We start from the raw sequence: 27,561 nt of genomic DNA, 5'->3' as shown, positions 1-27,561 counted from the left end.
CAAATTGAACCAGTGACTTTTTGGTCATTTGAATGGCGTTCAATTAACTGAGCCATGCTGGCCAGGGCAGGGCAGGGCCTTCTGTTCTTCTTTTAAAAATTGTATATTTTATTGATTTTTTTACAGAGAGGAAGGGAGAGGGATAGAGAGCCAGAAACATCAATGAGAGAGAATGCACACCCCCCACTGGGGATATGCCCACAACCAAGATACACGCCCTTGACCGGAATCCAACCCGGGACCCTTAAGTCCGCAGGCCGACGCTCTATCCACTGAGCCAAACCAGCTAGGGCCCCTCTGTTCTTTATGGACACTATTTCACTGCATCTCTCTCTCAATCACTGAGCAGGAAGTGCTGACACAGCCCCATTTTACAGATGGGGATCCTGAGGCTCAGAAATCTCCCAGCCTCTAGCCTTTGTTTATATGACCTCGTGCAGGTGGCCTCAGGCTTGGCACCACCTGCCACAACATGTGAATTAGTTCTTGTCATAGGTACTTTTACATATTTTTACCTGTCACCCAGCTCCTGAGTCAGACCCTGTGTCTGAAGGGGGGCAGGAGATGGTTTGTCTTATTGAGTCACCTGTGGGAGGGGCATTGGGCCCAGGCCCAGGAATCTGAAATGAGTCATCTCTTCACGGACCAATGACAAGTCATAGCAGAGACCCCCTCACACATCATATAGATTGGGAAAGAAGTCCAGAAAGGGTCAAGGCTCTTCTGAGGTCACATAGCACAGGAACAGAGACAGGGATATCTGATTCCCGACAAAAGGGTTACACAGGGGCAGAGGTTCTGTGGGGAGGCGTCATATGCCCTCTCAGCAGTGGAAGAGAGGACCTGGCCAGCTGCTTCCTGGCTGTGACAGGAGGGGTGAGTCAGCACGTTGTGGGGTGAGCAGGCTTTAAGCTGCCTACACACCCCCACCCACGACACACACACCCAGATGGGATGGGAGCTGGTTTTCTGGAATGCCAAGTCTCCTGACTCAGCACTGGGAATTTTGGCTGAGTGCGTTCTGGGAAGCGTCAGGCCTACGGGAAACGGAGGAGTTTCACTCAGGCCATCCTGCAGGTGGGCGGGGAGCAGAGAGAGCAGGGAATATGAGGGAACAGGGGCCAGAAATGCAAGGAGCTGAGGTGAGGGGTTTATGTACGGGATGAGAGCTGAAGGAGACAATTGCCAAGTAAAGAAGGGGGCCCGTCTCTCTCCCAATTTTTTGGGGGGAAGGCAACCAAAATTTTTGGCTTCGTCTAGGCTTTCGTCCTTCGTTCTAAAGAAAGAAGTGGAGGAATCTGGGTGGATTTAGGTTAAGGGAGGAAATGGGGGAGATTTATCAAAGTCTTTATACACTTCTCAAGGCGAGTGGTCACCACCAATGGGGTAAAATAATGAAGATTTGCTGTGGCGCCAGAGGGCTGGCCGGGGGTGGGGGTGGGGGATTGGCAGGCAGCTGTAATACTATCAACAATAAGGAAAAAAATTTATTTAAAGAGAATCTTTTTTAAAAAGTTTATTTTATTGACTTTAAAAAAATATATATTTTTTATTGATTTTTTTACAGAGAGGAAGGGAGAGGGATAGAGAGCTAGAAACATGGATAAGAGAGAAAATTCGACCGGCTGCCTCCTGCACACCCCCACTGGGGGACGTGCCTGCAATCAAGGTATATGCCCAATCGAACCTGGGACCTTTCAGTCCACAGACCGACACTCTATCCACTGAGCCAAACCGGTTTTGGCTATTTTATTGACTTTTTATAGAGAGGAAGAGAGAGGGACAGAGAGGTAGAAACATCAATGATAAGAGAGACTCACAGATAGCTTCTCCCTGCACACCCCCTACTGGGGATGTGCCCGCACCAAGGCACATGCCCCTGACCGGAATCGAACCCGGGACCCTTCAGTCCACAGACCAACGCTTTATCCACTGAGCCAACCCGGTTTGGGCAAGAAATATTTTTTGAAAAGTACTTCCTAGAAAACATTTTATGAGCAATGGCTCTAGTAAAAATCCAAGGTAAAATTTGCATAGCACGTAAATGCAAAGGCTGATGGGAAAATGGTATTCAAGAGGAAATCCAAGATTAAAGGACAAACTTGAAATTTTCTTCCACTTACCTTTTTTGAAGATTAGACAGCTATTTACAGAGTAACATGGAAATTTTTATTCAAACGCCAGGTCTTGGCAATGTCACTGAAATAGGATTTGCTTTTACTGAAGAAGTGGCGGCAGGAAAGCAGTAAGTATCTCTCTCTCAAAAATTTCTCTCTCTCCCAATTTTTTTTTTGGGAGGCAACCAAAATTTTTGGTGGCCTTGCTTCGGCAGGGCTTGTCTGCTTTGTTCAAAAAAAAGAAATAAAGGGGCTTTGCGACCTAGCTTAGTGGCGGTGTGAGATTTTCTCCGTATTCAAGGGCGCGCCCTAAGAAACGACAGTGTTTCTGTATTTACAGGCAAAGCAAATGCACACCATGAGGAGCGAGGGCTCCTGTGGAGGAGGGGAAGGGTCCTGTGGAGGGGTCCTGGGTGGGAGGGTAAGGTCAGTGCGGAGAGGAAGAGGTGGGGAGGGGATTCCGGTGTGGGGAAGGGATGGGAGAGCTCTATAATACTTTCAACAATAAACTGTTTCAAAAGAATATTCCCCCCCCCCCCAGAGCATAGGCCTGAGGGTCTGGGAAGCAGATCAATTATTCTCATTGACGTTTCAAATCTCTCTTCCGCTCTGAAATCAATAGAAATATATTTTATTTCTAAAAAACAGTATTTCCTAGGCAAGATTTTATGGTCAACTTCTAGTAACACCAAAGTAAAATTTGCGGGGGGGGGGGGGGGGGGGGAGGGCTTATGTATGCAAGGGAGGAGGCTGTGGGCCAGGATGTGAATGCTAGAAGCAGAGGGTGGAAATGCAAAGTGGATGGGCTCCACGTACATGGGAAATGTTTGCGGGGAAGACGTGTGTTCAAAGGAGAGATGTTGAACATGCTGGCGGTAGAAATGAGATTCACAAGATGTCGGTGCAGAGGAGAGGTGTGAAGTTTGTTAGGGAGAGGGAAGTTTGCGAGGAAGCCGGGGTACGAACAGAAACGTCTGCCACACACAGGGCACTTTGAGATGGTGGAAGCCCATAAAAGCACGTGCGTGCTCCCCGCATGGCCCCGGTAATCTCCCAACGTTGCCAACGTCCCCGCCCCGGCCCCGGCCCCGCCCCTGTGCACAGCGAGGAGTTCTTGGTGCCAGTCAGCGAACTGCTGCTCCGCCATTGGTTAGCTGGCCGGGGAGGGCGGGCGTGTGGAGGCTCCCGGAAGTGCTAGCGGCCCCCCGCGCATTAATGACCCGGAGCCCCGAGCTGTGGGTGCTTAGCAACAGGGGAGGTGCCCAATAACAACGTGGTGGGTCCTCGGGAGGTGGGGGTATTGTGGGTGCCTAGCAACAGAGGGGAAGGCGGTGCCTGGCGACGAGGGGGCTCAGAGAAGGGGAGAGGTGGCCCGGAGGATCTGTGGGTGTCTGGCTATGAGAGCGGACCCTAGCAACGGCGGGGAAGTGGGACAGAGAAAGTGAGCTTGGGTAGAAAAGCAGAAACAGCTGTGGGTGCCTAGCAACCGGAGGGAACCAGGAGGGGCCTTTATCAGGGGAGGAAGTCTGCTGGGTGGGAGTCCTAGGGCAGACCCTTGGACTGTGAGGGCTTGGGGTGGGTGGAGTAAAGCCAGAGGTCGGCCCCACAACTCCTGCCCGAATAATTCCTCCTCTTCTCCCCCAGGCGATGTGGCTGGAAGTGGGGGGCCGACTGCGGGGGACCTGTGGACAGCTGGGCCGGACTGTTGGTCTGCCTTATGGGGCCCTGGGGTCTGGGCCCCACTGGTGGGTAAGATACTGGGGAGGGGTCTCCAAGGTGAAGAGCCCGAGGGAATCGTCAGTAAGTGAAGGGATAGGGAGGAATCCAAAGGGCCGGCAGACCCCATGACTTCCACTTACCAATGTCCACATCTCTTGCAGGGGCCACGTAAGGGTTCTGGGGCCCAAAAGCTTCATCAGGGTGGGTCTGGCCGAGGCCTGAGTGAGGAGGACATTTGCAAGGCCCGGGAGGCCCGGCCCCGGAAGACACCTCGGCCCAAGGTATCATTGCCTCCCACCTCCCACCCCATTAAGGCAGCTGGCCTCCGAGCTTGGGGAGTAGTGTGGTGGCAGGTTGTTTGGACTTCCTGGGCACTGTACCCACCTTCCCATCCTCAGACCTTCTCCCCATTTTCCAGCTGAGTGACCGCTCTCGAGAACGCAAGGTGCCTGCCTCCCGCATCAGCCGCTTGGCTAACTTTGGGGGTAGGTGTGACTGTGGGAGATTGTGACTCAGGTCAGAGGAAGCAACATTTACAGAATTAAGTAAGGGAGAGGGTGACTCAGGGAGAGATGAAAAGAGGACAAAAGTAAAGGCCTGCAAAACCAAGAGAAATAGAAGGGAAGGGAATATTTATTAAGAACTCGGTGCAAGGCCCCAGGCATGTGATATCTGCACTGAGTTGATGATTGGGTATTTCCATTCTATAGATGAGGACATGGAGGCTAAAAGAGGTGAAGTGACTTGACCTCAGGTGAGCAGCAGAATGGTTCAAACTTCAGGTCTCAACCTGCATGAAATAATTACAAAGTATAGAATGGAAAATAGGAGTTCACCTTTATTCTAGTAAAGGAAAATATTTTTTCATGAAACATTGTAAGTATTTTGGTACTTACCGGTTATAATGCAAATATCTTCCGGTTCAAGCTTTAAAGACAATTCACAGTATAAAAAGGAAGTTGAGTGCAGTGGTTAGAGCTTTGGCCCTGTGCTGCCCTGGGCTTCCAGGGGTGATTCTGCTACATCCTCACTTTGTGACTTTGGATGAGTTACTTAACTTCTCTGAGCCTTTATTTCCTTTTCTGTAAAATGGAAGTTTTGCTACAAAACTTACTACATGAGGGTGTGGGGACAAAATGAATTAAAGCATATAACCCATTAGGAATGGTTCCTGGCGTGTAGAATGCTCAGAAAATGCCAGCTTTGGTTATTTGGTTATGGTGATAGTGAAAGAGGCAGAGAGACTCAAGCTATCTTTAGGGACAAGGAGACAAGACGAAATCAGTTGTCCAGAACATCAAAAGAAGGAACGGAGAGAAAGAGGCCTAGATAGGTAAGTCAAGGGTGGGGGAGGGGGAAGATGAAGAAATAGCTGACATAGGAAAGGTGAACATGAAGAAGAGATTGTGGACAGAGAAACGGGAATCACAGGAAATCAGAGAGACTTGGGGGACCATTTTGGAGTCTTCTTACCCTTGGTTGTACACGGAAATCATGTGGAATGCTTAATAAAAAGATAAATCCTGAGGCCTCATCTCAGGCCAGTTTAGTCAGAACCTCAGGGGTGGGACCTGGGCATTGTATTTACAAATGTGCAGCGAGGGGTGAAAACTGCTGACACAGGAGACAGACCTATAGAGAGGAACAGAGAGAGCTGGCCTCGCCTTGAAGAGAAACCCAAGCAGAGGGAGTTAAGTGACTGAGCTAAAGACAGAGAGTTGGGTACAAAGAGCTGGGAGACACTGTGTGCTTAGAGAGAGACAGAGGAGAGAGGGTGGGGGATGCCCCGGGCAAGAGGGCATTCAGGCTCTTCTCACTCCTCAGGACTGGCTGTGGGCTTGGGGCTGGGAGCGCTGCAAGAGATGGTCAAGAAGTCCCTGCCAGGAGGATACCTGCGGTCAGGTGAGTTAGCCACACCGCCTGGGCTCGGGCCCTGGCCTGGCTGTGTGACGGGGACAAGAGGCTTCACCTCTCCGAGCCTGTTTCCTCCTGTGGACAGTGGAGGTGATACTAATATACCCACTTCCCAGGGTCCCTGAAAAGTGCTCAGAACAGGGTGGAGCCACTGTCAGGGGCCTGATGGATTGAAATGGATCATGAGAGAGAAAACATCCAGAGCTGAGTTCTTCACCCTGAGCAGAAGGCTGAAAATAGGCATGCTAGTGGGAGTCTGTGTCCAACAGAGAGGGGACAAGGTGTGTGAGATCAGCTTCTGTAGGTAGGGTTCCCCAACAAGTCGATGGCCAAACAGAAATGGAGGTGGGCCGAAACCGGTTTGGCTCAGTGGTAGAGCGTCGGTCTGCGGACTGAAAGGTCCCAGGTTCGATTCCGGTCAGAGGCATGTACATTGGTTGCGGGCACATCCCCTGTAGAAGGTGTGCAAGAGGCAGCTGGTCGATGTTTCTCTCTCATTGACATTTCTAGCTCTCTAGCCCTCTCTCCTCCTCTCTGTAAAAAATCAATAAAATATATTTAAAAAAGAAAAGAAATGGAGGCGGATATTCTAGGTTAAAAAGAGACGAGAGATATCTGACAAATGGAATGTGAGGACCATAATTGGGTGTTAGTTGAAAAAAAACAAAACTAAATCATGTGGATATAAAGTACAGCATTGTACAGCATAAATTGTGTGGATATATATCAGTAATATTGTTACAGCTATGTATAATAGGCAGGTACTAGCCTTACGGGGTGATCACTTCATAAGTTATATAAATTTCTAACCACTAAGCTGTGCACCTGATACTAACATAAGGAATGTCAACTCTAATTGAAAAATTATAAAATTAAAAGGAAAAAAGAACTGTAATTTTGGGGATAATTAGGAAAATCTGAATATGGATTGGATAGTAAATATTAGAGAATTAGTGTTAATTAGTGTTAGTTAGGGGTGATTATGGCACTGTGATTGTATAGGGGAATTTCCTTATTTTAGCACAGGTTGAGTGCAACTCCATGCAAATGGGTCAGAAAAAAATAATGTGAGTGTTTGGGTACACACGCACAGATAAAGCAGAGGAGGTAGAATATTGAATCAGGTGTGCAGGGGTTCATGATGCAACTTTTCTGTTTGTTTGGATTTTTTTTTTTAATAAAAAGTGGGAAGTAGGTGGAGGATTAGGCTTTGGGTAAGGCCAAACAGGGTCTATACCCGGCACTGCCACTTCTGTGCTGTGTGACCCAGGGCTGGGCAGTGTACTTCTCTGAATCTCTTGCTTCCTTGCCTTGAAAATTAAGACATTGATAGTTTTTACTTCTTGGGGTGATTGTAGGGATTCTGCCAGAGAATCCAGAGAGACACTTAGAATTCTTCCTGGCACAGAGTGAGCTCTCAATAAAGAGCTCAATAATTTCTAAAAAATATATTTTATTGATTTTTTACAGAGAGAAGGGAGAAAGATAGAGAGCTAGAAACGTCAATGAGAGAGAAACATTGACCAGCTGCCTCCTGCATGCCCCCTCCTGGGGATGTGCTGGCAACCAATGTACATGCCCCTGACCGGAATCGAACCTGGGACCTTTCAGTTCGCAGACCAACCCTCTACCACTGAGCCAAACCGGTTTCGGCTCAATAATTTTTTAAAAATATGTTTTTCTTAATTTCAGAGAGAGAAGAAGGAAGAGGGAGGTAAGGATAGAAACATCAATGATTTGCTCGCCAGGACGAGCTCAATAATTTTTTAATAAAATAAATAAAAGTATATTGGCACTTTAATAATAATATAATTTGCATGTAGACTTGCCTACACGTCACAAATGTAGGCTTGGTTCATTTTTCACAAAGTGGATACATTTATGCACCCAGATCAAGAAACTCTAGAACATGCCCAGCCGGTGTGGCTCAGTTGATTGACTATTATCCCATATACCAAGAGGTCACTGATTGAATTGCCTGTCAGGGAACATGCTAGGGTTGCAGGCTTGATCCCCAGTAGGGGTTGCACAGGAGGCAGCTGATTAAACAGCATTTCTTTAGCTTTTTGATCTCAGGACCCCTATACTAGTACACCCTTAAAACTGAGGATGGATTTTTTTTTTTTTTTCAAAAGAGCCCTGGGTTGGCCTGATCAATAAGGTCACATGTGGGAGGCAACCAATACACGTGTCTCTCACATGTTGTTTTTCTCTCTCTTTCTCCCCTCTCCCCATCCCTTCCTCCTTCTGTTCTCTCTAAAAATCAGTGGAAAAAATATCCTTGGGTGAGGAATAATAATAATAATAATAATAATAATAATAATGAAACCCTAGAACAGCATTTCTCAAGCTTTTGGGTCTCAGGATCCCTATGTATGCATAAAATTAAGGAATAGATTTTCTTTCTTTCTTTCTTCTTATAGCCATTTTCAGGGGCCTTAATGACTTAAGTATCTTTAAGGCTCATAACATGGCTTTCCTATTGCCAGCTTTCTCTAACTTTCTGCAGAACACATTCAGGTAAGCAGACTTATTGGCTGGCTTAGGAATGGATTTTTTAAAATGTGGTATATCGTGCCAAAACCGGTTTGTCTCAGTGGATAGAGCATCAGCCTGCAGACTGAAGGGTCCCGGGTTCGATTCCGGTCAAGGGCATGTACATTGGTTGCTGGCACAACCCGGTGGGGGATGTGCAGGAGGAAGCTGGTCGATGTCTCTCTCTCATTGATGTTTCTAGCTCTCTATCTTTCTCCTTTCCTCTCTGTAAAAAATCAATAAAATATATTTTTTTTAAAAATGTGGTATATCGCCTGGCCAGTTCGGCTCAGTGGATAGAGCATTGGGCTGCAGACTGAAGGGTTCAATTCTGGTCAAGAGCACATGCCTGGGTTGTGGGCTCCATCCCCAGTAGGGAGCCTGCAGGAGGCAGCCAATCAATGATCCTCATTGATGTTTCTTTTTTTTTCTTTCTTTTTTTAAAAAAAATATTTTTTATTAAGTTATTATTTTTGTACATATACCAATGCCCCCCCCTCCCATACATACCTCATTGATGTTTCTATCTCTCTTCCTCCCTTCCTCCCTTCCTCTGAATAAAAATCTATTTTAAAAAAATAAAATAAAAATGTGGTATATCCATATAATGGGATATTATTCAGCCATTAAAAAGGAATGGGATATTATTCAGTTACAGGGTATTCTAAGTGAAAGAAGCCAGGCACAAAAGGCCACTTATTGTATGATTCCATTTTCATGAAATGCCCAGAATAGGGAAATCTGTGGAGACAGCAAGTAGATTAGTGGTTTCCAGGACTGGGCATGAGTGCTAATGATAGGGAAGGGGTTTCTTTTGGGGGATGAAAATGTTCCGGGATTGGTTATAGTGATAGTTGCACAACTCTCAATATTCTATTGAAAAGTCAATATGATCCTATTATAAGCTGTAGAAACATCTGGGACACAAGCACGTAAGTCATTATTTAACAACTTTTTAACACTATTCTCAGTCAGAATGCCACTATAAGTGCTTATTATTGAAAAGACAACTCTCAGGATTCTAAAAGCCATTGAGTTATATACCTTAAATGGGTGAATTATATGGTATGAGAATTATCTCTCAATAAAGCTGTTTAAAAATAGAATGAGGACTGACTTGGAGTAGTGAACATACAATACAATATACAGATGATGTATTATAAAATTGTATCCCTGAAACCTATATAATTTTATTAACCAATGTCACCTCAATAAATTCAATAAAAAATAGAATGAGGACCCCAAAAAGTTTGTTTATGTGGGTTATAATTATGGATATTCACTGCATTAGGGATTTTTTTTAAAAAATATATTTTATTGATTTTTTACAGAGAGGAAGAGAGAGGGATAGAGAGTTAGAAACATCGATGAGAGAGAATCATCGATCAGCTGCCTCTTGCACACCCCCTACTGGGGATGTGCCCGCAACCAAGGTACATGCCCTTGACCGGAATCGAACCCGGGACCTTTTAGTCCGCAGGCTGACGCTCTATCCACTGAGCCAAACCGGTTTCGGCTGCATTAGGGATTTTTAAAAAATGTATTTTTATTGATTTGAGAGGGGGAGAGAGGAAGGGGAAGGGAGAGAGAGAAACGTCAATGCGAGAGAAATATCAACAGCAATCGGTTGCCTCCCACATGCACCCTACTGGGGACCAAACCCACTACCCAACTGGAAATTAAACCAGTGACCTTTGAGTGCAGGGGACAACGCTCTGCCAACTGAACCACACTGGCTAGGGCTCACTGTATTAGAGATAAAAACTGAGACATTTTTTTTTTTTTTTACCGTGTAAAATTTTTATATTTAGAATTAGGCAGCTGGACTCAGTTTAGATGATTCCAATTTTGTTGGCAACATCCAAAGCATCATAGTCAGGAGCCAGTCGAACATATGCCTTCTTCTTGCCATCAGGCCTGATCAGGGTGTTGACCTTGGCCACATCAATGGTATAGACGCAGGGGTCTTCAAACTATGGCCCGCGGGCCACATGCAACCCCCAGGGGAGTCTGATCCTGCCCGCCAAGTTTTTTGGGCAGTGAGCGCAGCCAAGGTGTTACAGTAGGAATTAGTAGTTCATATAGTCCGGCCCTCCAGCTCTCTGAGGGACCGTGATCTGGCCCCCACTTTAAAAAGTTTGAGGACCCCTGCATAGAGCTTCTTCACAGCCTGTTTGATCTGGTGCTTGTTGGCCTTGACATCCACAATGAACACAAGTGTATTATTGTCTTCTATCTTCTTCATGGCCGACTCGGGAGTCAGGGGGAACTTGACGATGGCATAGTGGTCAAGCTTGTTTCTCCTGGGTGCGCTCTTCCGAGGATATTGAGGCTGCCTCCGGAGCCTTAGTGTCTTTGGCCGTCGGAAGGTGGGTGACGTGTGGATCTTTTTTTTGTGGCTGTGGATGCCTTTCAAAAGCACTGCTTTCTTTGCCTTCAAAGCCTTTGCTTTGGCTTCCTTCTTCGCTTTCGGCGCCATCTTCGTGAAAAGGCCAAAACTGAGAAATTTTAATACACAAGAACACACATTTTATCAGCCATCTGAGCAGTGGTATCATCATGAGTCATGGAGCTTCTGGAATATTTCACAGAACATTTGTGGGAGAATGAGAGTAAAAAGCGGCAAATAATTTTAATATTATTATGATAGCATTTTAAAAAATATATATAATTTATTGATTTTTTACAGAGAGGAAGGGAGAGGGATAGAGAGCTAGAAACGTCGATGATAGCAAAACATCGACCAGCTGCCTCTTGCACACCCCCTACCGGGGATGTGCCCGCAACCAATGTACATGCCCTTGGCCGGAATCGAACCTGGGACCCTTCAGTCCGCAGACCAACGCTCTACCACCGAGCCAAACCGGCTTCGGCTATGATAGCATTTTTGATCCCACAGACCCTCTGACGGATCTCGAGGATCCTCAGGAGTCCCCTGAAAATACCTTCTCCAGAAGCTCCTCCAATACCCCACCCTGGGCACTTCCCCATCAAGGGTAACCACTGTTTTGGCTACTAACCCCAAACTTACTTCTAGTTTTTTGCTCTTTACACCAATATAATGAGTGTATTCTCGCAGGCATCTGGTCCTTTGAATCCATGCATTGTTTGGGAAAGGCATCCATTTTGCTGTGAGTGGATGTAGATTGTTTATTCCTGGTTGTAGTAGTCATTCATTGACTGTTCTACAATTCCTTTGTTCATTGCATTGAGGGTCATTTGGGATGTTTCCAGTTTGGGACTTTTATGAGCTTTGCTGCGATGACACCTTTTGGAATATATGTCAGTGGACACATTGATGCATCTCTCTTGGGCATACGTAGGAGAGAATAGCATCCAGTACAGGCATGTGCTTGACTAGAAACTTCCCCACTGTCTTCCCATGGGCTTGTACCATGGAACTGTCATCAGTCATCAGCAGTGTTGGCAGTCAGGCTGCTCCACATCATTGCCAACACTTGATGTTTTTTTCATTTTAGCCATATTGGTGGGTGTGTAGTGGTGTCATACTGGTTATTTTTGTGGTTGTGATACTAATAATCATTCTCTCTACTGCAGAGGGCAGCTCCCAGCCTGGCTCCAGCCCTTTCTTGTCGGAGGCCAATGCTGAGCGGATTGTTAAGACCTTGTGTACAGTTCGGGGGGCCGCCCTCAAGATTGGCCAAATGCTCAGCATCCAGGGTACAGCATGACCCTTGACCCCTGATCTCACTTCTACCCTACCCCCTCACCAACAATCCCGGCCTTCAGGTACTCCCACAGGGGCCCCCTCGCCTCCTCCCTCACTGCTTCCCGTGTTTCTTGTCTCCCTGTCTCCCAAGACAACAGCTTCATCAGCCCCCAGCTTCAGCACATCTTCGAGCGGGTCCGCCAGAGCGCCGACTTCATGCCCCGCTGGCAGATGCTGGTGAGTGCCCAGTGGGAGAAGGCTGACCAGGGAGGTGGGCTCCACCTGCCTGTCTCTCCTGGCTTTATTGCTCTACTCCCTGTCAGACTCTAGGTCTCGGTTTCCCCACCTGTAAAATGGATTGCCAGAGCACACTCCTCATAGGATAGTAGTGATGATTAAATAAGGGTGGTGCAGAGCACTTAGTCCAGTCCCTGGCAGGCTCAGTGAGCTGTTTAAGTGGCAGTGAGCACAGTGGTTAGGGGTAAGGCTTCTTGAATTGAAACCCTGGCTCTGCCACTTCCTACCTGTGTGATCTCAGACCTGCGGCCTGACCTCTCTGGGCCTTAGTGTCCTCATCTGTGAAATGGCGATGGTGATCGCCATCCCACATCATAGTGTTACATAAGTTAGTATACAGAAAGCACTTAGGCTGAAACTGGTTTGGCTCAGTGGATGGAGCATCGGCCTGCGGACTGAAAGGTCCCGGGTTCGATTCCGGTCATGTACCTTGGTTTCAGGCACATCCCCAGTGGGGAGTGTGCAGGAGGCAGCTGATAGATGTTTCAAACTCTCTATCCCTCTCCCTTCCTCTCTGTAAAAAATCAATAAAATATATTTTTTTTAAAAAAGCACTTAGAAGGGTTTGCATGAGTGACATGCAAGTTTTAGCTGTTATTATTAACTGTTTGTGTGTTTTTTAAATCGAGGAGGGTGTGTCTGTCCACCGGTAGGCATAGCACCTGGCACTAAGTGCCCAAGACAGGAGCTGTTCTTCCAATTACTGCGGAAGGGTGTGGATCCAGAATCCAGCCCCCTGTCTTCTGATCTTTGTTCTGCTCACTCACCATGTGACCCTGGGCGATTATTGCTGTTTTCTGAGCCACTCTGAACAGCACCCAGCCCACAGGAAGCCCTAACATTTTAATTCTTTATCTATCTCATTAACTTTTTTTCCCCTCATTTTTTTTTTATTAAGGTACATATTTCATTAACTTTGAGTTAGTACCAGCTGGGCTGGGCCTTCTTGTCTGCCAGTGCCTAGTTCACCTTGGCTGAGAGACTTCTCTCTGAGCCTCAGTTTCCTCATCTGTAAAGTGGGGTAGCAGCCAAGAGCTTAGCCCAGGGCCCAGCATGTGGTAAGAGTTGGAGTTATTAACGTGTAAAGTGCTTCACACAGGGAATGAACTCAGTTGCCTGTAATCATGGTGATGACTGTCACCACTGCTCTCCCTAGAGGGTTCTCGAAGAGGAGCTCGGAAGGGACTGGCAGTCCAAGTTGGCCTCTTTGGAGGAGGTGCCCTTTGCTGCCGCCTCAATTGGGCAGGTGCACCAGGGAACGCTGAGGGATGGGACAGAGGTGGCCGTGAAGATCCAGGTGAGAGGGGGATGGACAGGTGGCAGTGGGCACCCTGCTGTCCCAGAAGAATGACTCCCTTCCCCCCTCCCCTCACAGTACCCAGGCGTGGCCCAGAGCATCCAGAGTGATGTCCAGAACCTGCTGGCGGTGCTGAAGATGAGCGTGGCTCTGCCTGAGGGTGAGGTGGCCATGTAGGACTGGTTCCCTGAAGAGAGGAAGTGGGGCTGATGAAGGGAGAGCCCAGAGAGTACCAGCTGGGCAGGGTGTGCCTGTGTGTGAGTGGTGTGAGTATGTGTTTGAGACAGAAAGAAGGGATGCCAAGGCAGGGAGAGTGTAGAGTACAAGCGTGTAACAAAAGGAGACTTAGAGATTCTGACAGAGACACTGAGAGTCAGAAGCCCAGACCAAATCCAGAAACACTCACACAGAAGGTACGCAGAGAGAGACTGTCAGTCTGAAAAAGAGCCACAGAAGCAGGAAGAGAGTGTAAATGGGGCCTCATGTTGTGTTAAAGAGCCTAAAGAAGGAGGATCAGTGTGTGTGTGTGTGTGTGTGTGTGTGAGAGAGAGAGAGAGAGAGAGAGAGAGAGAGAGAGAGAGAGGGAGAGGGGGAGAGAGAGAGAGAGAGAGAGAGAGAGAGAGAGAGAGAGAGAGAGAGAGGCAGAGTAAGATCCAGAGAGTTAAAAAAAAGGTGGAATAGGTGGCATGCGTGACTATGACAAAGATGCCTCAGGACTGGTGTGCATGCCTGTGAAAGAGACCCCAGGAGAGAGACTTCAGAAGAGCCCGCAGTTATGTGAGGACTGAGGGGAGGTGTGTGGACAGACCCTGGGGTAAAAGGCTTGGAGCAGAAGGCCTGAGGGACAAGTGAGAGACAGGATTGGCAAGAGGAGACGTTCATGAGTGGAGCTGAGGGGCTGGGCGGTGGGTGGACAGCCTGTGACCTTCCTTGGCTGACACGGCTGCGCCCCTCAGGCCTGTTTGCGGAGCAGAGCCTGCAGGCCTTGCAGCGGGAGCTGGCTTGGGAGTGTGACTACCGTCGGGAAGCAGCTTGTGCCCAGAACTTCAGGTGAGCACAAGCCTTTGGGTGGCTGGCAGGCCCCCCCAGGACCTCTTCCTTCCAGCTCCCCTCCTTCCCTCCCTCCCAGGCTGAGTGGAAGTGGAGTCCTGAAATGAAGCTGGCAAACTCTTTTTCTCTTCATTCGTTTGTTCATCCATTCACCCTTTCACTCATTCCTTCACTTATCCGTTGTGTTCTCAGTGAGCTTGGGCATGTTGCTTCCTCTCTCTAAGTATCAGTTTTCTCATCTGTGGAATGGGCTGGGTAACCTCTTCAGTCCAGTGAGGGAGATGATCTTGTCAGTAGACACTTGGTCACACCTGCTGCACTGACAAAGCCACAGCAATCTGACAGTGTCAGGAGCTGGAGAGGACAGGGCTCCCAGGCGTTTCTTCTCTGCCAGGGCAGGAGGAGGTTTGAGATAAGCCTTCTGGAGACCAGTTTGGCATCAGGCTGGATATTCACATACATCCCAATAGTCGCCCTCCTGGCTAATTGCTCTAGGGTCACTAATGCCAGTATACACCATCAGATTTTTCTAGAAAGCTCAGAGTAGTAATAGCTCCACATTGGAAATAACCCAATCCTTTGAAATTCACCCAGTGGGGTGGATAAATAAATTATGTGATACTCATCAGTGGAATATCATACAGCAGTGAAAACCAATGAATCACAGCTACTGGGAACAGTGTGGTTGTCTCTTAGAAGCGTTGTGATGCAGCAAATACCTCAGTGAGATCCTTCATAAGTTAGCCCATGTGCCACACCAGCACGGCCAAGGGTGAACCTGGGGAGGAGCGGTGAAGAACTGAGGAAAAGACAGACAAGAGAATACAGCTGGGGCTCTGTGGATCTCCCTGTGCCTGGATGAGGACACAAAAGACACAGCCTGCAAGCCGGTGCTTTATTGTATGGTCTGATTGAAACAGGGTGGATTAACATGTAGACAAATGTTCTTGTTTTGGCAACACTTGCTGCACCTCTCACAGCCCATTAGCTACGTAGGAAGGAATTAGGGAGGGCTACAGGTCAGGCTTACTTATGCTAGGAGAGCTCTGCCCTTCAGGCTGGGACTTGTTTGTGGCCCTGCCACAGGTCAGCCAAGGCTTGGCCCTAAAGCTGCTGCCTAAAGCCCACACATTTATTGAGCCAAGCTCTATAAATACAAAGTGAGAGAAAAGGCAGTGGAAGGCAGTGGTTAGGGGCATGGGCCTGGAAAGACCCATGTGGGATCCAGCCCCAGGTCAGCCCTTAGGCTGGTGCCCTGACTCTGCACAGTGGCCTTGGGAGAGTATCCTCACAGGAAAATGAAAAGGGAACTGTGCTGATTCAATGCTCAGACTGGGCCAGAGTGCTCCTTGTGGGATCTGAGGAGAGCCCTCTCCCACAGGATTTCTTAGTGCCCTTACAATAAAACCTACATCATTTCCTCTGGCCCCTCCTCATCTCCCTGCTCCCCAACTTACTCTACTCCAGCCATCCCACAGGTCCCCAACCAGAGGCCTCACTCATTGACCCTTATCTCAATCTACGGGTCTATTTGTTCGAGTGTGGTCTCTGGTGTATGTCAGGGGCAGGCCTGGAGTTCATCCACTGCTCTGTCCCCAGCATGCCCAGCACAGGGACAGACACTGAGGACTCTTTCCCTTAATTAACCAGTGTTCCCAGTAATGACTTCAAGGAGTAGCAACGAGTATCACTGTAGACCACATGTGTCAAACACAAGGCCCGCGGGCCAAATCCAGCCCGCCAGGCCTTGCAATGTGGCCCGCACCGCGCTGTCATCACTGCACTCTGCTGTCAGTTTATGACATTGTCAGTTTATGACTGTTCAGTAAACCATTCGGCCCGCGATTTAGGCTGGATTTTAGATTTTGGCCCCTTCTCTGATTGAGTTCGACACCCCTACTGTAGACTCAAAGATTTGTATATCAGTGACTCGTTGTTTTTGTTTTTTGTGTGCTATTTTTTAAAAATATATATTTTATTGATGTTCCACAGAGAGGAAGGAAGAGGGATAGAGAGCTAGAAATGTCAATGAGAGAGATACATTGACCAGCTGCCTCCTGCACACCCCCAATGGGATGTCTCCGCAACCAATGTACATGCCCTTGACCGGAATCGAACCTGGGACCTTTCAGTCCCCAGGTCAACGCTCTATCCATTGAGCCAAACCGGTTTCGGCTTGTGTGCTATTTTTTTGATGAATTAATAAGTTGATGAAAAAAAACAATGTTTATGGAGCTTAACACATTAAACTCATCATGAGGCAACTGCATATCACGGAAGTATTGCTAGTAGGGAAGTGGTAACTGGGTCTGTAGCAGCCAGCTTAGGGGCAGGCACAGAGTAGGCCCTATGGAGATGTTTGTTGAATGAATTAATGAATAAAATGTCTGAATGAACGTCAGTCCAGCCAGGTGTTGGCCATCACTCAGGGCACAGAGGCAAAAGGAGAGCAGGAGGGAAGGCGAGACAGATTGTGCATGGAGGACTTCTCAAAGGAGGAGGAGTCCTCGAGCTGGGCCACAGGGGCCTGAGCCAAGTCCCCTCCCCACCCCTCCCTTCCGCCCCAGGCAGCTGTTGGCAGATGACCCGTTCTTCCGGGTGCCGGCAGTGATTACGGACCTCTGCACTACACGGGTGCTGGGCATGGAGCTGGCTGAAGGGGTCCCCCTGGACCAGTGCCAGAGCCTGAGCCAGGACATCCGAAACCAGGTACATGGTCGGTAGGACAGCAGGGAGGGTGCTGCCACAGGGCAGGGCCTGCAGGGCTGGCCAGACCCATATGTCTCTCCAGGGCTTGACAGGGGCAGCCAACTTCGAGGTGTCTGTCACTCCTTCTCTCCACTCCAGATCTGCTTCCAGCTCCTGAGGCTGTGTCTGCGGGAGCTGTTTGAGTTCAGATTCATGCAAACGGACCCCAACTGGGCCAACTTCCTATATGATGCCTCCAGCCACCAGGTTGGTTTCCTGTGATGTGTGACAGGGTACATTAACTGCTGTGGAAATGTTTTCCAATATTTCAGTAGCTTATCACAATAGTAGTTTATTACCCACGTGACAGGCTGGGGCAGTTCTCCAGGTGGTGATTTGGAGACCCAGGTGCCTTTCCTTTTGTGATTGTGCCATCCCAGGAAAGGAAAGAGATTGAGAGTATAATCCCCTCCTAACTGCTTTGAGCAAAAGTGACACATCATTCCTTTTACAATTCTGTTGATAGCTGTTCACACAACCTGTCTAGGTGCAAAGGATGCTGGGAAAAACAGTAAAAAAAAAAACTGGCTAGGCAGTGGCTTCCTAATGGCAATGTGACAATATAGAAGAGGGAACTTACAGAAAGCAGTTAGTCATCTTTACTGCACTTCTCACTCATTTGGAACACACCAAGCATCTGCTGCCTCTTGACAACAATGCCACGACAATCCTGATCCTCGCCTTCTCAGAGTTCCTGGCCCAGTGGGGGACCTGTCACCAGCGGTGACCTAGAGTACTTAGTACCATGATGGAGGAACACAGCCAGGGTTGTCAGTGGTGGGGGAGGTACAGCCGGTTGTGGGAAGCCAGGGAAAGTGGCTGACCTGTCTGGGTATGTAGAGTCAAGGAAATATTACCGTGTTTCCCCGAAAATAAGACATTCTCCGAAAATAAGACCTAGCGCATGGAAAGATAAGACATCCCCTGAAAATAAGACCTAGTGCAACTTTGGGAGAAAAAATTAATATAAGACACTGTCTTATTTTTGGGGAAACATATATAAATATATATATTTAATTTTTAAATTATTTTTACTGAATTTAGAGAGGAAGGGAGAGGGAGAGAGAAACATCAGTGATGAGAGAGAATCACTGATACGCTGCCTCCTGTATTGAGCCCGCAACCCAGGCTGTGTGTGTGCCCTGACTGGGAATCGAACCATGACCTCTTGGTTCAGTGCTCAACCGCTGAGCCCACAAGATGGGCAAGGAAGTCTTTTTGAAGAAAGTGTCGTTAAAGAAACCAGAAAGATGAGAGGAGGACGGTCATCTAAAGGGCAAGGAAAAGCATTCCTAGCAGAGCACAGTGTGTCCAAAGGCCTGGGGATGAGAGGTTGGATGGAAAGGCTCTCAGCATGCGTGATTGCCAAGTGGCTTTCCAGTGTGGTCGGTCCCCATTTGTCCCAAGAGGGATCTTTCTCAAACACGAATCTGGCCACACGGTCCTTTCCAGAGTCGCCCAGCACCCTCAGGATTAAGTCTAGGTCCTTTGCCAAATGCGAAGTGGCCCCCTTGAGTCTCCAGCTTCAGTCCTTTGCCACTGCCTTACCCCCAAGTACACTCTGCACCCCTCCTAGGCTGGTACCTCAAGGAGGGGTTTTCTGACCTGGTAGGTAATACATGTCCTGCGTCCTGATGTCAATTTATTGGGTTTCAACTGCATTTTTTGTTTTTGTTTTAAAGACATAGAATAGAAAATATCACTGTGTCACACATGGGAGGGAGCTATATTTTAGGACCCTTTTGTTTGTGTTTATATGTATGTGGCATTGGCACTGGTACCCAGTATATTCTGCATTTCTTACTATGGGTTGTAATCAATAATCCCAACTCTACTGCCTAGAGAAACTCCTACACATGTGTTCATTGAGCACTGTTTTTAATAGCAAAATTCAAACACCCACATTGTCCATCAACCAGATAAATGCTCTGATAAATCCACACAATGAAGTCCTTTCATAGCAGTGAGAAATGAATGAATGAGTTAGAGCTGCACATAGCAGTGGGGATAAATAAAAAAATCATGTTGGGCACAAGAAACAAGTTGCAGGATCACTATCATAAATACTACTTATGTGAAGTTTAAATACACAAAACATGACTATCATTTATGGGGGAGGAGAAAATGTAGAAATACACACATGGTAATTTCAGGAAATAATTTAATAATTTCAGGAAAGTGGTGACCCTAGAAAAGAAGGTGGGGATGTGGGTCTGGTAGGACAGTCCAGGTTAGATGGGAGACCCCACCTGGATTGGTATTGTTTAAAATATATTTTAATATATTTTATTGATTTTTTTACAGAGAGGGAGAGGGATAGATAGTTAAAAACATCGATGAAAGAGAAACATTGATAAGCTGCCTCCTGCACACCTCCTACTGGGGATGTGCCTGCAGCCAAGGTGAATGCCATTGACCAAAATCGAACCTGGGACCCTTTGGTCCACAAGCCAACACTCTATCCACTGAGCCAAACAGATCAGAGCTATTTTATATTTTAAGCATGGTGAGACTTGTGTTCACTCTTCCATATATTTTATTCCCTGCATTTTCTTTCTGTGCCAAAAACATGTTATTATAAAAATCATTAGGGCACTAACTGGTTTGGCTCAATGGATAGAGCATTGGCCTGTGGACTGAAGGTCCCGGGTTCAATTCCAGTCAAGGGCACATGCACAGGTTGCGAGCTGTGCAGGAGGCAGCCAATCAATGATTCTCTTTCATCATGGATGTTTCAATCTCTCTCTCTCCCTTCCTCTCTATGAAATCAATAAAAATATATTTTAAAAACAAACCCATTAGGAGGAAAAAAAAAAAAGCCAAGTGCCTTCAGCTTTGTGTGGGGGTGGATAGGAATTGTGGAGACAGGAGATTAGGAGCCTGGGGACACAGTGGGTGGGGACTCTGGCAGGAGGAGACAGGGTGTAGGGAGGAAGGATGACCCTGGCCACCCCAAATAGACAATAGGGAGCATTGCTGGACTCCCAGCATCCTTTTCACCATCCCTGTTCCCAGGTGACCCTGCTGGACTTTGGTGCAAGCCGGGAATTTGGGACTGAATTCACAGACAATTACATTGAGGTGAGTGCCCCCAACCTTGGGATCTGAAGGGCCATTTACTGAGGCAAGGGTGAGAAGGAAAAATATAGTATCTTGAATTAAGAAATAAAAAATAGCTTGGCTGGTGTGGTTCAGTGGTTGAGAGTTGACCCATGAACATGGAGGGCACATGCCCAGGATACAGGCTCAATCCCCAGTAGGGAGCATGCAGGAGGGAGCCAATCGATTCTCATCATTGATAATTCTATCTCCCTCTCCCTCTCTGAAACCATAAATAAATTTAAAAAATAATAATATTAAGTCAGGTGTGGTTTTAAGTGTTATACATTTGGTAATTGATTTAAGTCATACAGCAACTGCATGGGGTAAGGACATTCTTAGCTTTGTTTTACTGATGAAGTAACTGGGACTCAGAGAGGTTAAGTCACCTGCCCAAGGTCACAGCAGTCCTGGGATTCAAACTCAGGATGACTGGGTCCACAGCTAATGCTCCCCACACTGACTAGCCTTCTCTTAACAGTGGTCGTCAAACTCATTAGTCAACAGAGCCAAATATCAACAGTACAATGATTAAAATGTCTTTTTAAAAATATATATTTTATTGATTTTTTACAGAGAGGAAGGGAGAGGGATAGAGAGTTAAAAACATCGATGAGAGAGAAACATTGATCAGCCACCTCCTGCACACCCCCTACCTGGGATGTGCCCGCAACCAAGGTACATGCCCCTGACCAGAATCGAACCCAGGACCCTTAAGTCCACAGGCCGACACTCTATCCACTAAGCCAAACCAGTTTCGGCTGAAATTTCTTTTGAGAGCCAAATTTTTTAAACTTAAACTTTTTCTAACTTCTTCAAAATAGACTCTCTCAGGCTGTGGTATTTTGTGGAAGAGCCACATTCAAGGGGCCAAAGAATCCCATGTGACTCAAGAGCCACAGTTTGCCAACCACGGTCCTAGGAGAAAGGCCCATGATGCTCTTCCTGTCACTGTCCCACACCCCACACTGTCCAGGATCTTGGTGTCCGGCCTTGCCCTCACATAACTCCTGGCGGCTGCTCCCTGGGGAGCTGTTCTGTCCTCAGAAAGTGCTTCCTCACCTGCTGCCTGTCCCTACCACCAACTGGGGTTAACCCTTTGTATACCATAAGCGTCTATAGACGCAATTAAATTCAAAATACCGTGGCGTGTGGGGATGGTTTCCATTTTGGACCCACGTCAGTTAACTGGGTAATTTGTCTTAGAGGCCACAGAGAACACTATCTCATTCATTGATTGGTGAGGTTAGACAGTCAACCTGGGTTTTCTAATCATTTAGTCATGGATTTAAACATTCTTTGATAACATATCTGTGCCCAACCCTATTCTGGGTAATATTGGGGACAGTAGTGACCAATCCAGGACCCCACTTTCAAGGAGTTTACAGTCCAGTGGGGGGACAGAGAGTGAGGACCCAGAGTGGTCGCGGTTGGGAAGGGGAAGCACAGGGCATTGTGGGAGCTCAGAGGAGCCTGGCTCAGAGGAGGCCTCTGGAATCAGGGAAGGCTTCCTAAAGGAGACATCAGAGTTGAGACCTGAGAGATGAGGAGACCAATCAGGAAGAGGCTAGGAGGGTATTCCAGATGGACATGTACAAAGGCTATGAGGCGAGAAGAGATATTCCCATTAAAGCAGCGCTTCTCAGACTTTAGAGTGTGTGTGAACCCCCTACCGCATGACCTTGTGAAAATGCAGATTCTGGCCTGGAGTTAGACATAAGATGCTGCATTTCTAACACGCTGCTTGGTGATGCCAAAGCTTCTCGCACAGGAACCACACTTTGAGAAGTAAGGCCTAGGGACCAAGAGGAAGTTCATGTTCTACCTGTGTGGGAAGGTAAGGGGCAGTGCAGGAGCCAAGAATGAGATTGGAGCCAAATCATTCTGGGTCTTAGAAGCCATGATTTGTAGTTTGTACTTTATTTATTTATTTAATATATTTTATGATTTCAGAGAGGTAGGGAGAGGGAGAGAGAGAAATATCAATGATGAGAGAGAATCGTTGATTGGCTGCCTCCTCCAAGTCCCACACTGGGGATCGAGCCCACAACCTAGGCATGTGCCCTGACTGGGACTTGAACCATGACCTCCTGGTTCATAGGTTGATGCTCAACTATTGAGCCACGCTGCCTGGGCTATAGATTTTACTGTATATGGGTACCCTGGGGAGCTGTGGGAAGGACTTGAGCAGGAGAGGGGTGCAGCCAGAATTAGGAAACTCCCTCTGAATAATGAGTGGTCTTTATTTTTCTTAACTGACTTTAGAGAAAGTAAGAGTGTGAGAGAGAGAGAAACATTGATCAGTTACCTCCTATATATGCACGGACACAGATGGAACCTGCAACCTGAGTATGTGTCCTGACCAGGAATGGAACCCGCCACCTTTTGGTATAGGGGACAATGCTCCAACCAATTGAGGGGTCAGGTCACGAGGGGTCTTTAAGACTAGAGACTGGGAGCCCAGGGAGGCTGTGGGGAAGGGAAGAATAGTGTCTGGGACAAGGCCCAGTGCTCTGGCTTGGGTACTGACATAGAGGGGCCACCCTTGAGATGGAACAGGAAGGAGCAGCTGGTAACCCACCCCTGGCTACCACACATATAGGCCCTTTGGGCTGGGCCCTCTCTGCAGGCCACTTGAGGCACCACAGGGCGGCCTCTCTGGGACATCTCATTACCCCGCCCCCAGACTTTTTAGTATGACCTTCTTGCCACCTCCCCAGCCTTTTCCAGTTTTAAAAAATGCTGTCACACCGGCCCCCAAGGACCATAGGTCTGACAGATGGCCTGACAGGCATGGGCAAGGAAGCCAAGACAGAATGAACTGCCAGATTTAGCCCTGTATTCCCCTTCCCAAGAAACTCACTGGTTACAGGAACGCCCAGGTTCCATTCCTCACCTTTCTATTGTCCACTGTGAGCCTGTTTTCTCTTTTATGAAGTTGGGATCCTCATGTCAATCTCTTAGTAGTAATAATAGTTTATAGTATTTACTAGTGGCCCAGTGCACAAAATTCCTGCACATTAAAAGGGAATTACTAAAACAAAACAAAACAAAACAAAAAAAAGGGGCAAAAAAAAGGGGGAATTACTTAGAGGAAATATTTTAATATTGCTATTTGCCTTTTATAATAGAAGTATCAGAAATAAAAGAAAATTAGTAAAATGTATATGAAAATCTCCCTCCTGTCAGAGTCTGGAATGCACCAAGGGACCTAGAGTCAAGTCCCTGTCCATCACCCTCACTCAATTCGAAAATGAGACCCAGACCTAGCCCGCCTCACCCTCATCAAGCCACTCCTGGCAGGGGGCGGCCTGCCTCAGGTCCCCCAGCCCGGCGCCAGGCATGGGGGCGAGGCCTGAGGTCCCCTGTCAAGCCCCACCAGGCGGGGGGCATGGCCTGAGGTTCCCCTCTCGACACTAGGGTGAGGAGGGTATGGCCTGAGGTGTCCCATCAAGCCCTGCAGGGTGAGGGGTGTGGCCTGAGGTCCCTGTCAAGCCCCATCGGCTGAGGGGTGCAACCTGTGGTCTTCAGCCCAGTGCCAGGGTAGGGGCACGGCCTGAGGTTCCTTGCCACGGCCAGGTGCCATGCAGCCTCAAGTCCCTGCTTTTCAGTTGTGATGCTACAGCATCTAGGCTAATTTGCATATTCCTCTATTGTTATAGACTAGGCACCTGTTGCAGGAATATTCCTGCAAGACTTCTGACGGGCTCCCCTCCACCTCCCCCCACCTCTCCCTTCCCCCCACCTTTCCCACTGCAGCGGGCAGGGCAGGGCGGGCAGGGAGGGCGGGCCACCGCTGCCACCATCTCCGTGGCTGCGCACGCACTTTGCCACCACTGCTGCGCACCTCGCCCCGCACGTGCTGCCAGTGCTTTCCCTCCAGCAGCCGCAGCCGCTTTGCTTTCTACTTTCCCTCCCTCTTCCTTCTATGCTGGCTTCAGTCTTCCCTCCTTCCTCCCTCCACATATGCAAATTGTTGACATCTTTGTTGTGTTGATTTACATACTTGCTCTGATTGGCTGGTGGGCATGGCTTGTGTAGCGGAGTGATGTTAATTTGCATATTACTCTATTATTATATTAGATGGTGCTTCCTACGTGTTGGTATAGTGCTCAGCACTGCATAGCTGTTGGCTTCTCTATCCTCACAACTTCATAAGGAAGCTATTTTCATCATCCCCACTTCACAGATAAGAAAGTAGAGGCCTTGCCGAAACCGGTTTGGCTCAGTGGATAGAGCGTTGGCCTGCAGACTGAAAGGTCCCGGGTTCGATTCTGGTCAAGGGCATGTACATTGGTTGTGGGCACACCCCAGGTGGGGGGTGTGCAGGAGGCAGCTGGTCGATGCTTCTCTCTCATTGATGTTTCTAGCTCTCTATCCCTCTTCCTTCCTCTCTATGAAAAATCAATAAAATATATTTTTTTAAAAAAAGGAAGTAGAGGCCTGAGGCAAAGCAACTTTCCCAGAGTCAGCCAGCAAGTGGCAGAGCTGGGACTGAGCCCAGGCAGGCTGGCTTTCGCCTCTGTCTGCCCACATGCCTCAAGTCCACTGCCAGGTGCCCTCCTGGCTGGAGGGGTGCTTAGCTCCACACACTAATGTGCCAAACAAAGGTTCACAAAGGCCTCTTGGGAGCCGGAGCTCGCACTCCATGAGACTGAACGCATCTGGGATCCCTGCTCGCTCTCTTAGGGCTCCAATCCGGTGCAGGACACAGACATCAGTCAGGTGGCCAGAGATGGCCCAGTGGCAACCTCCAGTGCCGTTTTTAAAAAAATATATTTTATTGATTTTTTACAGAGAGGAAGGGAGAGGGAGAAGAATAGAGAGTTAGAAACATAGATGAGAGAGAAGCTTCGATTCAGCTGCCTCCTGCACACCCCAGTGGGGATGTATCCGCAACCAAGGCACATGCCCTTGACCGTAATCAAACCTGGAACCTTTCAGTCCTCAGGTCAACGCTCTATCCACTGAGCCAAACGGGTCTCGGTCACATCGTTGGCCACATGAATGTTTGGACCCAGGAGCAGCACTTGACATTTATCCTCCTCTGGCTGTTTCACTGTTCAGTTTCCAGCAGCCTGTGTGTTCCCAGCCAGGTGGGCAGAACCCCTGGCCATCCTGACCCCCCAGGCTCTGGAACAGTTTGAGACACAGCTGGGCAAGGTGAGGCGGAAGAAGCCTAGGCAGATGAGAAGGGAACTGGCTGCCACCTCCTGTCTCTAGTCTGCCCAGCCTCCTCCTTGAACCCTGCTTGGCCTTGACCCTGTGTTCCACACCTGTCTCCTAGGTAGTGATGGCTGCAGCCAATGGAGACAGAGACCGGGTCCTACAGAAATCGCAGGACCTCAAGCTCCTCACAGGCTTTGAAACCAAGGTTGGGAGACACTAGAGGAGTAGGGGCTGGTGTCTATTGGGGGGCCTGAGGGTGGCTTAACTCTCTGGGGGTCAGGGAACTGCTGGTCTATACTGGGGGACTTTGGGGAGGACTGGGGGAGAATGGGGACTAGTTGGCCTGGGGAAATGGGCAGCACATACCTATCATAGAGGGAGGGAGTGGGGAATGGAGGCTGCTCCTCTGTACTATAGAGTGAAGTCTGCTGTCTATTGGAGGCCCTGAGGGAGTGAAGGGCCACTTTGGGGGGAGGGGGGAGGGGCTGCTTATTTTCTGGGGGCTCTGGAAGGAGTCTGGGGCTTGTGTCTACACTCCAAATGGGGGGAGCTAAGTGCTGCTTGTTGGTTCTTGGTTAAGAGAAGGGCTGTGCCTCTGTTCTCCTCCCCCCCTCCCCCCCAGGCATTCTCTGATGCCCACGTGGAGGCTGTGATGATCCTTGGAGAGCCCTTTGCCACGCAGGGTCCATATGACTTTGGGGCAGGGGACACTGCCCGCCGAGTGCAGGGCCTCATGCCAGTGCTGCTGCAGCACCGGCTTCGCCCGCCGCCTGAGGAGACCTATTCCCTGCACCGTAAGCTGGCAGGAGCTTTCCTGGCCTGTGCCCGCCTCGGAGCCTGCATCCAATGCCAGGACCTCTTCCAGGACACCTATCACCGCTACTGGGCCAGTCGCCAGTCTCAGCCACTGCCTAAAGCCTCCTGACCAGAGGGGAGGTCTGGTCAGACCATTCAGACAGCTTCCTTTTGGGGAATCCAGCCAGTAGAGGGCCATCCTCCCCAATGCATCCTTCCCACTCTGCTCTAGTCTGGGGAACCCCATTTCACACACCCAGATCCTGCTCTTCCCACCCCACAGTGGGCATCCGGGAACTCTGCTCCAGGGATTTATTTATTTCTGATAACATCTGAGAGCGCGCCAGGTTCTCTGCATGCCACAGTGGAGATGCAGACTCATTTAGAGGGGAGCCCTTGGTCTATGCCTCAGGTCTCCCCCAGATCAGGCCAATGAGAGGGTAGGGGTGATGGTTGGTGGAGGCAGCCTTCCTCACCCCTTCACCAGCTGCCTTCTCCCTGTCCATCCTTTCTGTGTTAGGGAGGGGTTGGGGGTGTTGAACCTTCAGTCTGAATAAAAGCAACCCCCCCCCCCCCATCTTCCCCAGCTCTTTTCTCTGTCCTGGGGCGGAGGGGAAGGAGTCTAGGACGAGAACGGCCTCCAGGTACAGATGGCCAGCCCCCTCCCACCCTCTTGTCTGAAAGCCCCAGTTCTGCCCGGGCCATCTGTTGCTAGGATCCTCCTCCCCTTCTCTCCCACCCCCAACCCCTCCCGCACGTGCCGACCACCTGCTCACAAGACTGTGGCAGCTGAGAAGGCTTTCTCCCACACCACCACCCCGACGCCCCAACCTCGCCTTTGCTAATGGGCCTTTATGCCCCTGCCAGCTGCTTTGCCAAACCCACAGGATCCGGAGGGAGCGGAGGTCGCAGCGACGGCCAGAGCCACGCCCTGGTCCCAGCCGGCGCCCCCACAGCCTTTGCAAAACGGACCCGCACTAGGACGCAGGGGTCTGCTCATTTCCCCTCCCATTCCTGGCAAAAAGTGCCTCGTCACCGCTTCTTTCCGCCCCCGTTGGGCTGGGAAAACCGTGGGGTTAGCTGGAGGATTTGAGGATGTGGGGCGGGGAGACGTTTTTCGAAGCAACTCTTTCGGACGCAGAACTGGAGGA

The 27,561-nt window shown here is 48.8% G+C and overlaps 2 protein-coding genes across 6 annotated transcripts; one reads left to right on the top strand and one right to left on the bottom strand.

The window, feature by feature from the left end:
• The first annotated feature begins 733 nt into the window (after positions 1-733).
• On the top strand, positions 734-27,250 carry COQ8B (coenzyme Q8B). Of its 5 annotated transcripts, none has more exons than XM_084860945.1 (15): positions 734-876; positions 3,762-3,893; positions 3,998-4,117; positions 4,255-4,321; positions 5,661-5,738; positions 11,844-11,966; positions 12,107-12,192; positions 13,409-13,549; positions 13,628-13,709; positions 14,506-14,599; positions 17,167-17,308; positions 17,447-17,554; positions 20,363-20,428; positions 25,734-25,820; positions 26,238-27,250. In XM_084860945.1, exons 2-15 carry the CDS (start codon positions 3,765-3,767, stop codon positions 26,538-26,540), a joined length of 1,626 nt encoding a protein of 541 aa, XP_084717071.1. In that variant the 5' UTR covers positions 734-876; positions 3,762-3,764; the 3' UTR covers positions 26,541-27,250. The 5 variants fall into 5 exon arrangements, with proteins under 5 accessions (XP_084717071.1, XP_084717072.1, XP_084717069.1 ...); XM_084860946.1 differs by lacking the exon at positions 734-876 and adding an exon at positions 3,270-3,393 and having other exon boundaries at positions 3,762-3,866; XM_084860943.1 differs by lacking the exon at positions 734-876 and adding an exon at positions 3,270-3,393.
• LOC311610091 (large ribosomal subunit protein uL23-like) lies at positions 10,084-10,932 on the bottom strand. The gene is made up of 2 exons (XM_084860991.1): positions 10,453-10,932; positions 10,084-10,258 (listed from the first exon to the last, which is right to left on the bottom strand). The coding sequence occupies exons 1-2, from the start codon at positions 10,762-10,764 to the stop codon at positions 10,118-10,120; spliced, it is 453 nt and encodes a 150-aa protein (XP_084717117.1). The 5' UTR covers positions 10,765-10,932; the 3' UTR covers positions 10,084-10,117.
• Positions 27,251-27,561: the final 311 nt, after the last annotated feature.

The sequence above is a fragment of the Pipistrellus hanaki genome (assembly GCF_964339955.1).
Source record: "Pipistrellus hanaki genome assembly, chromosome: 15".
In the NCBI taxonomy this organism is placed as follows: Eukaryota; Metazoa; Chordata; class Mammalia; order Chiroptera; family Vespertilionidae; genus Pipistrellus; species Pipistrellus hanaki.
Note: the sequence above shows the minus strand (reverse complement) of the source record. Positions and strands in the feature narration are given on the sequence as shown.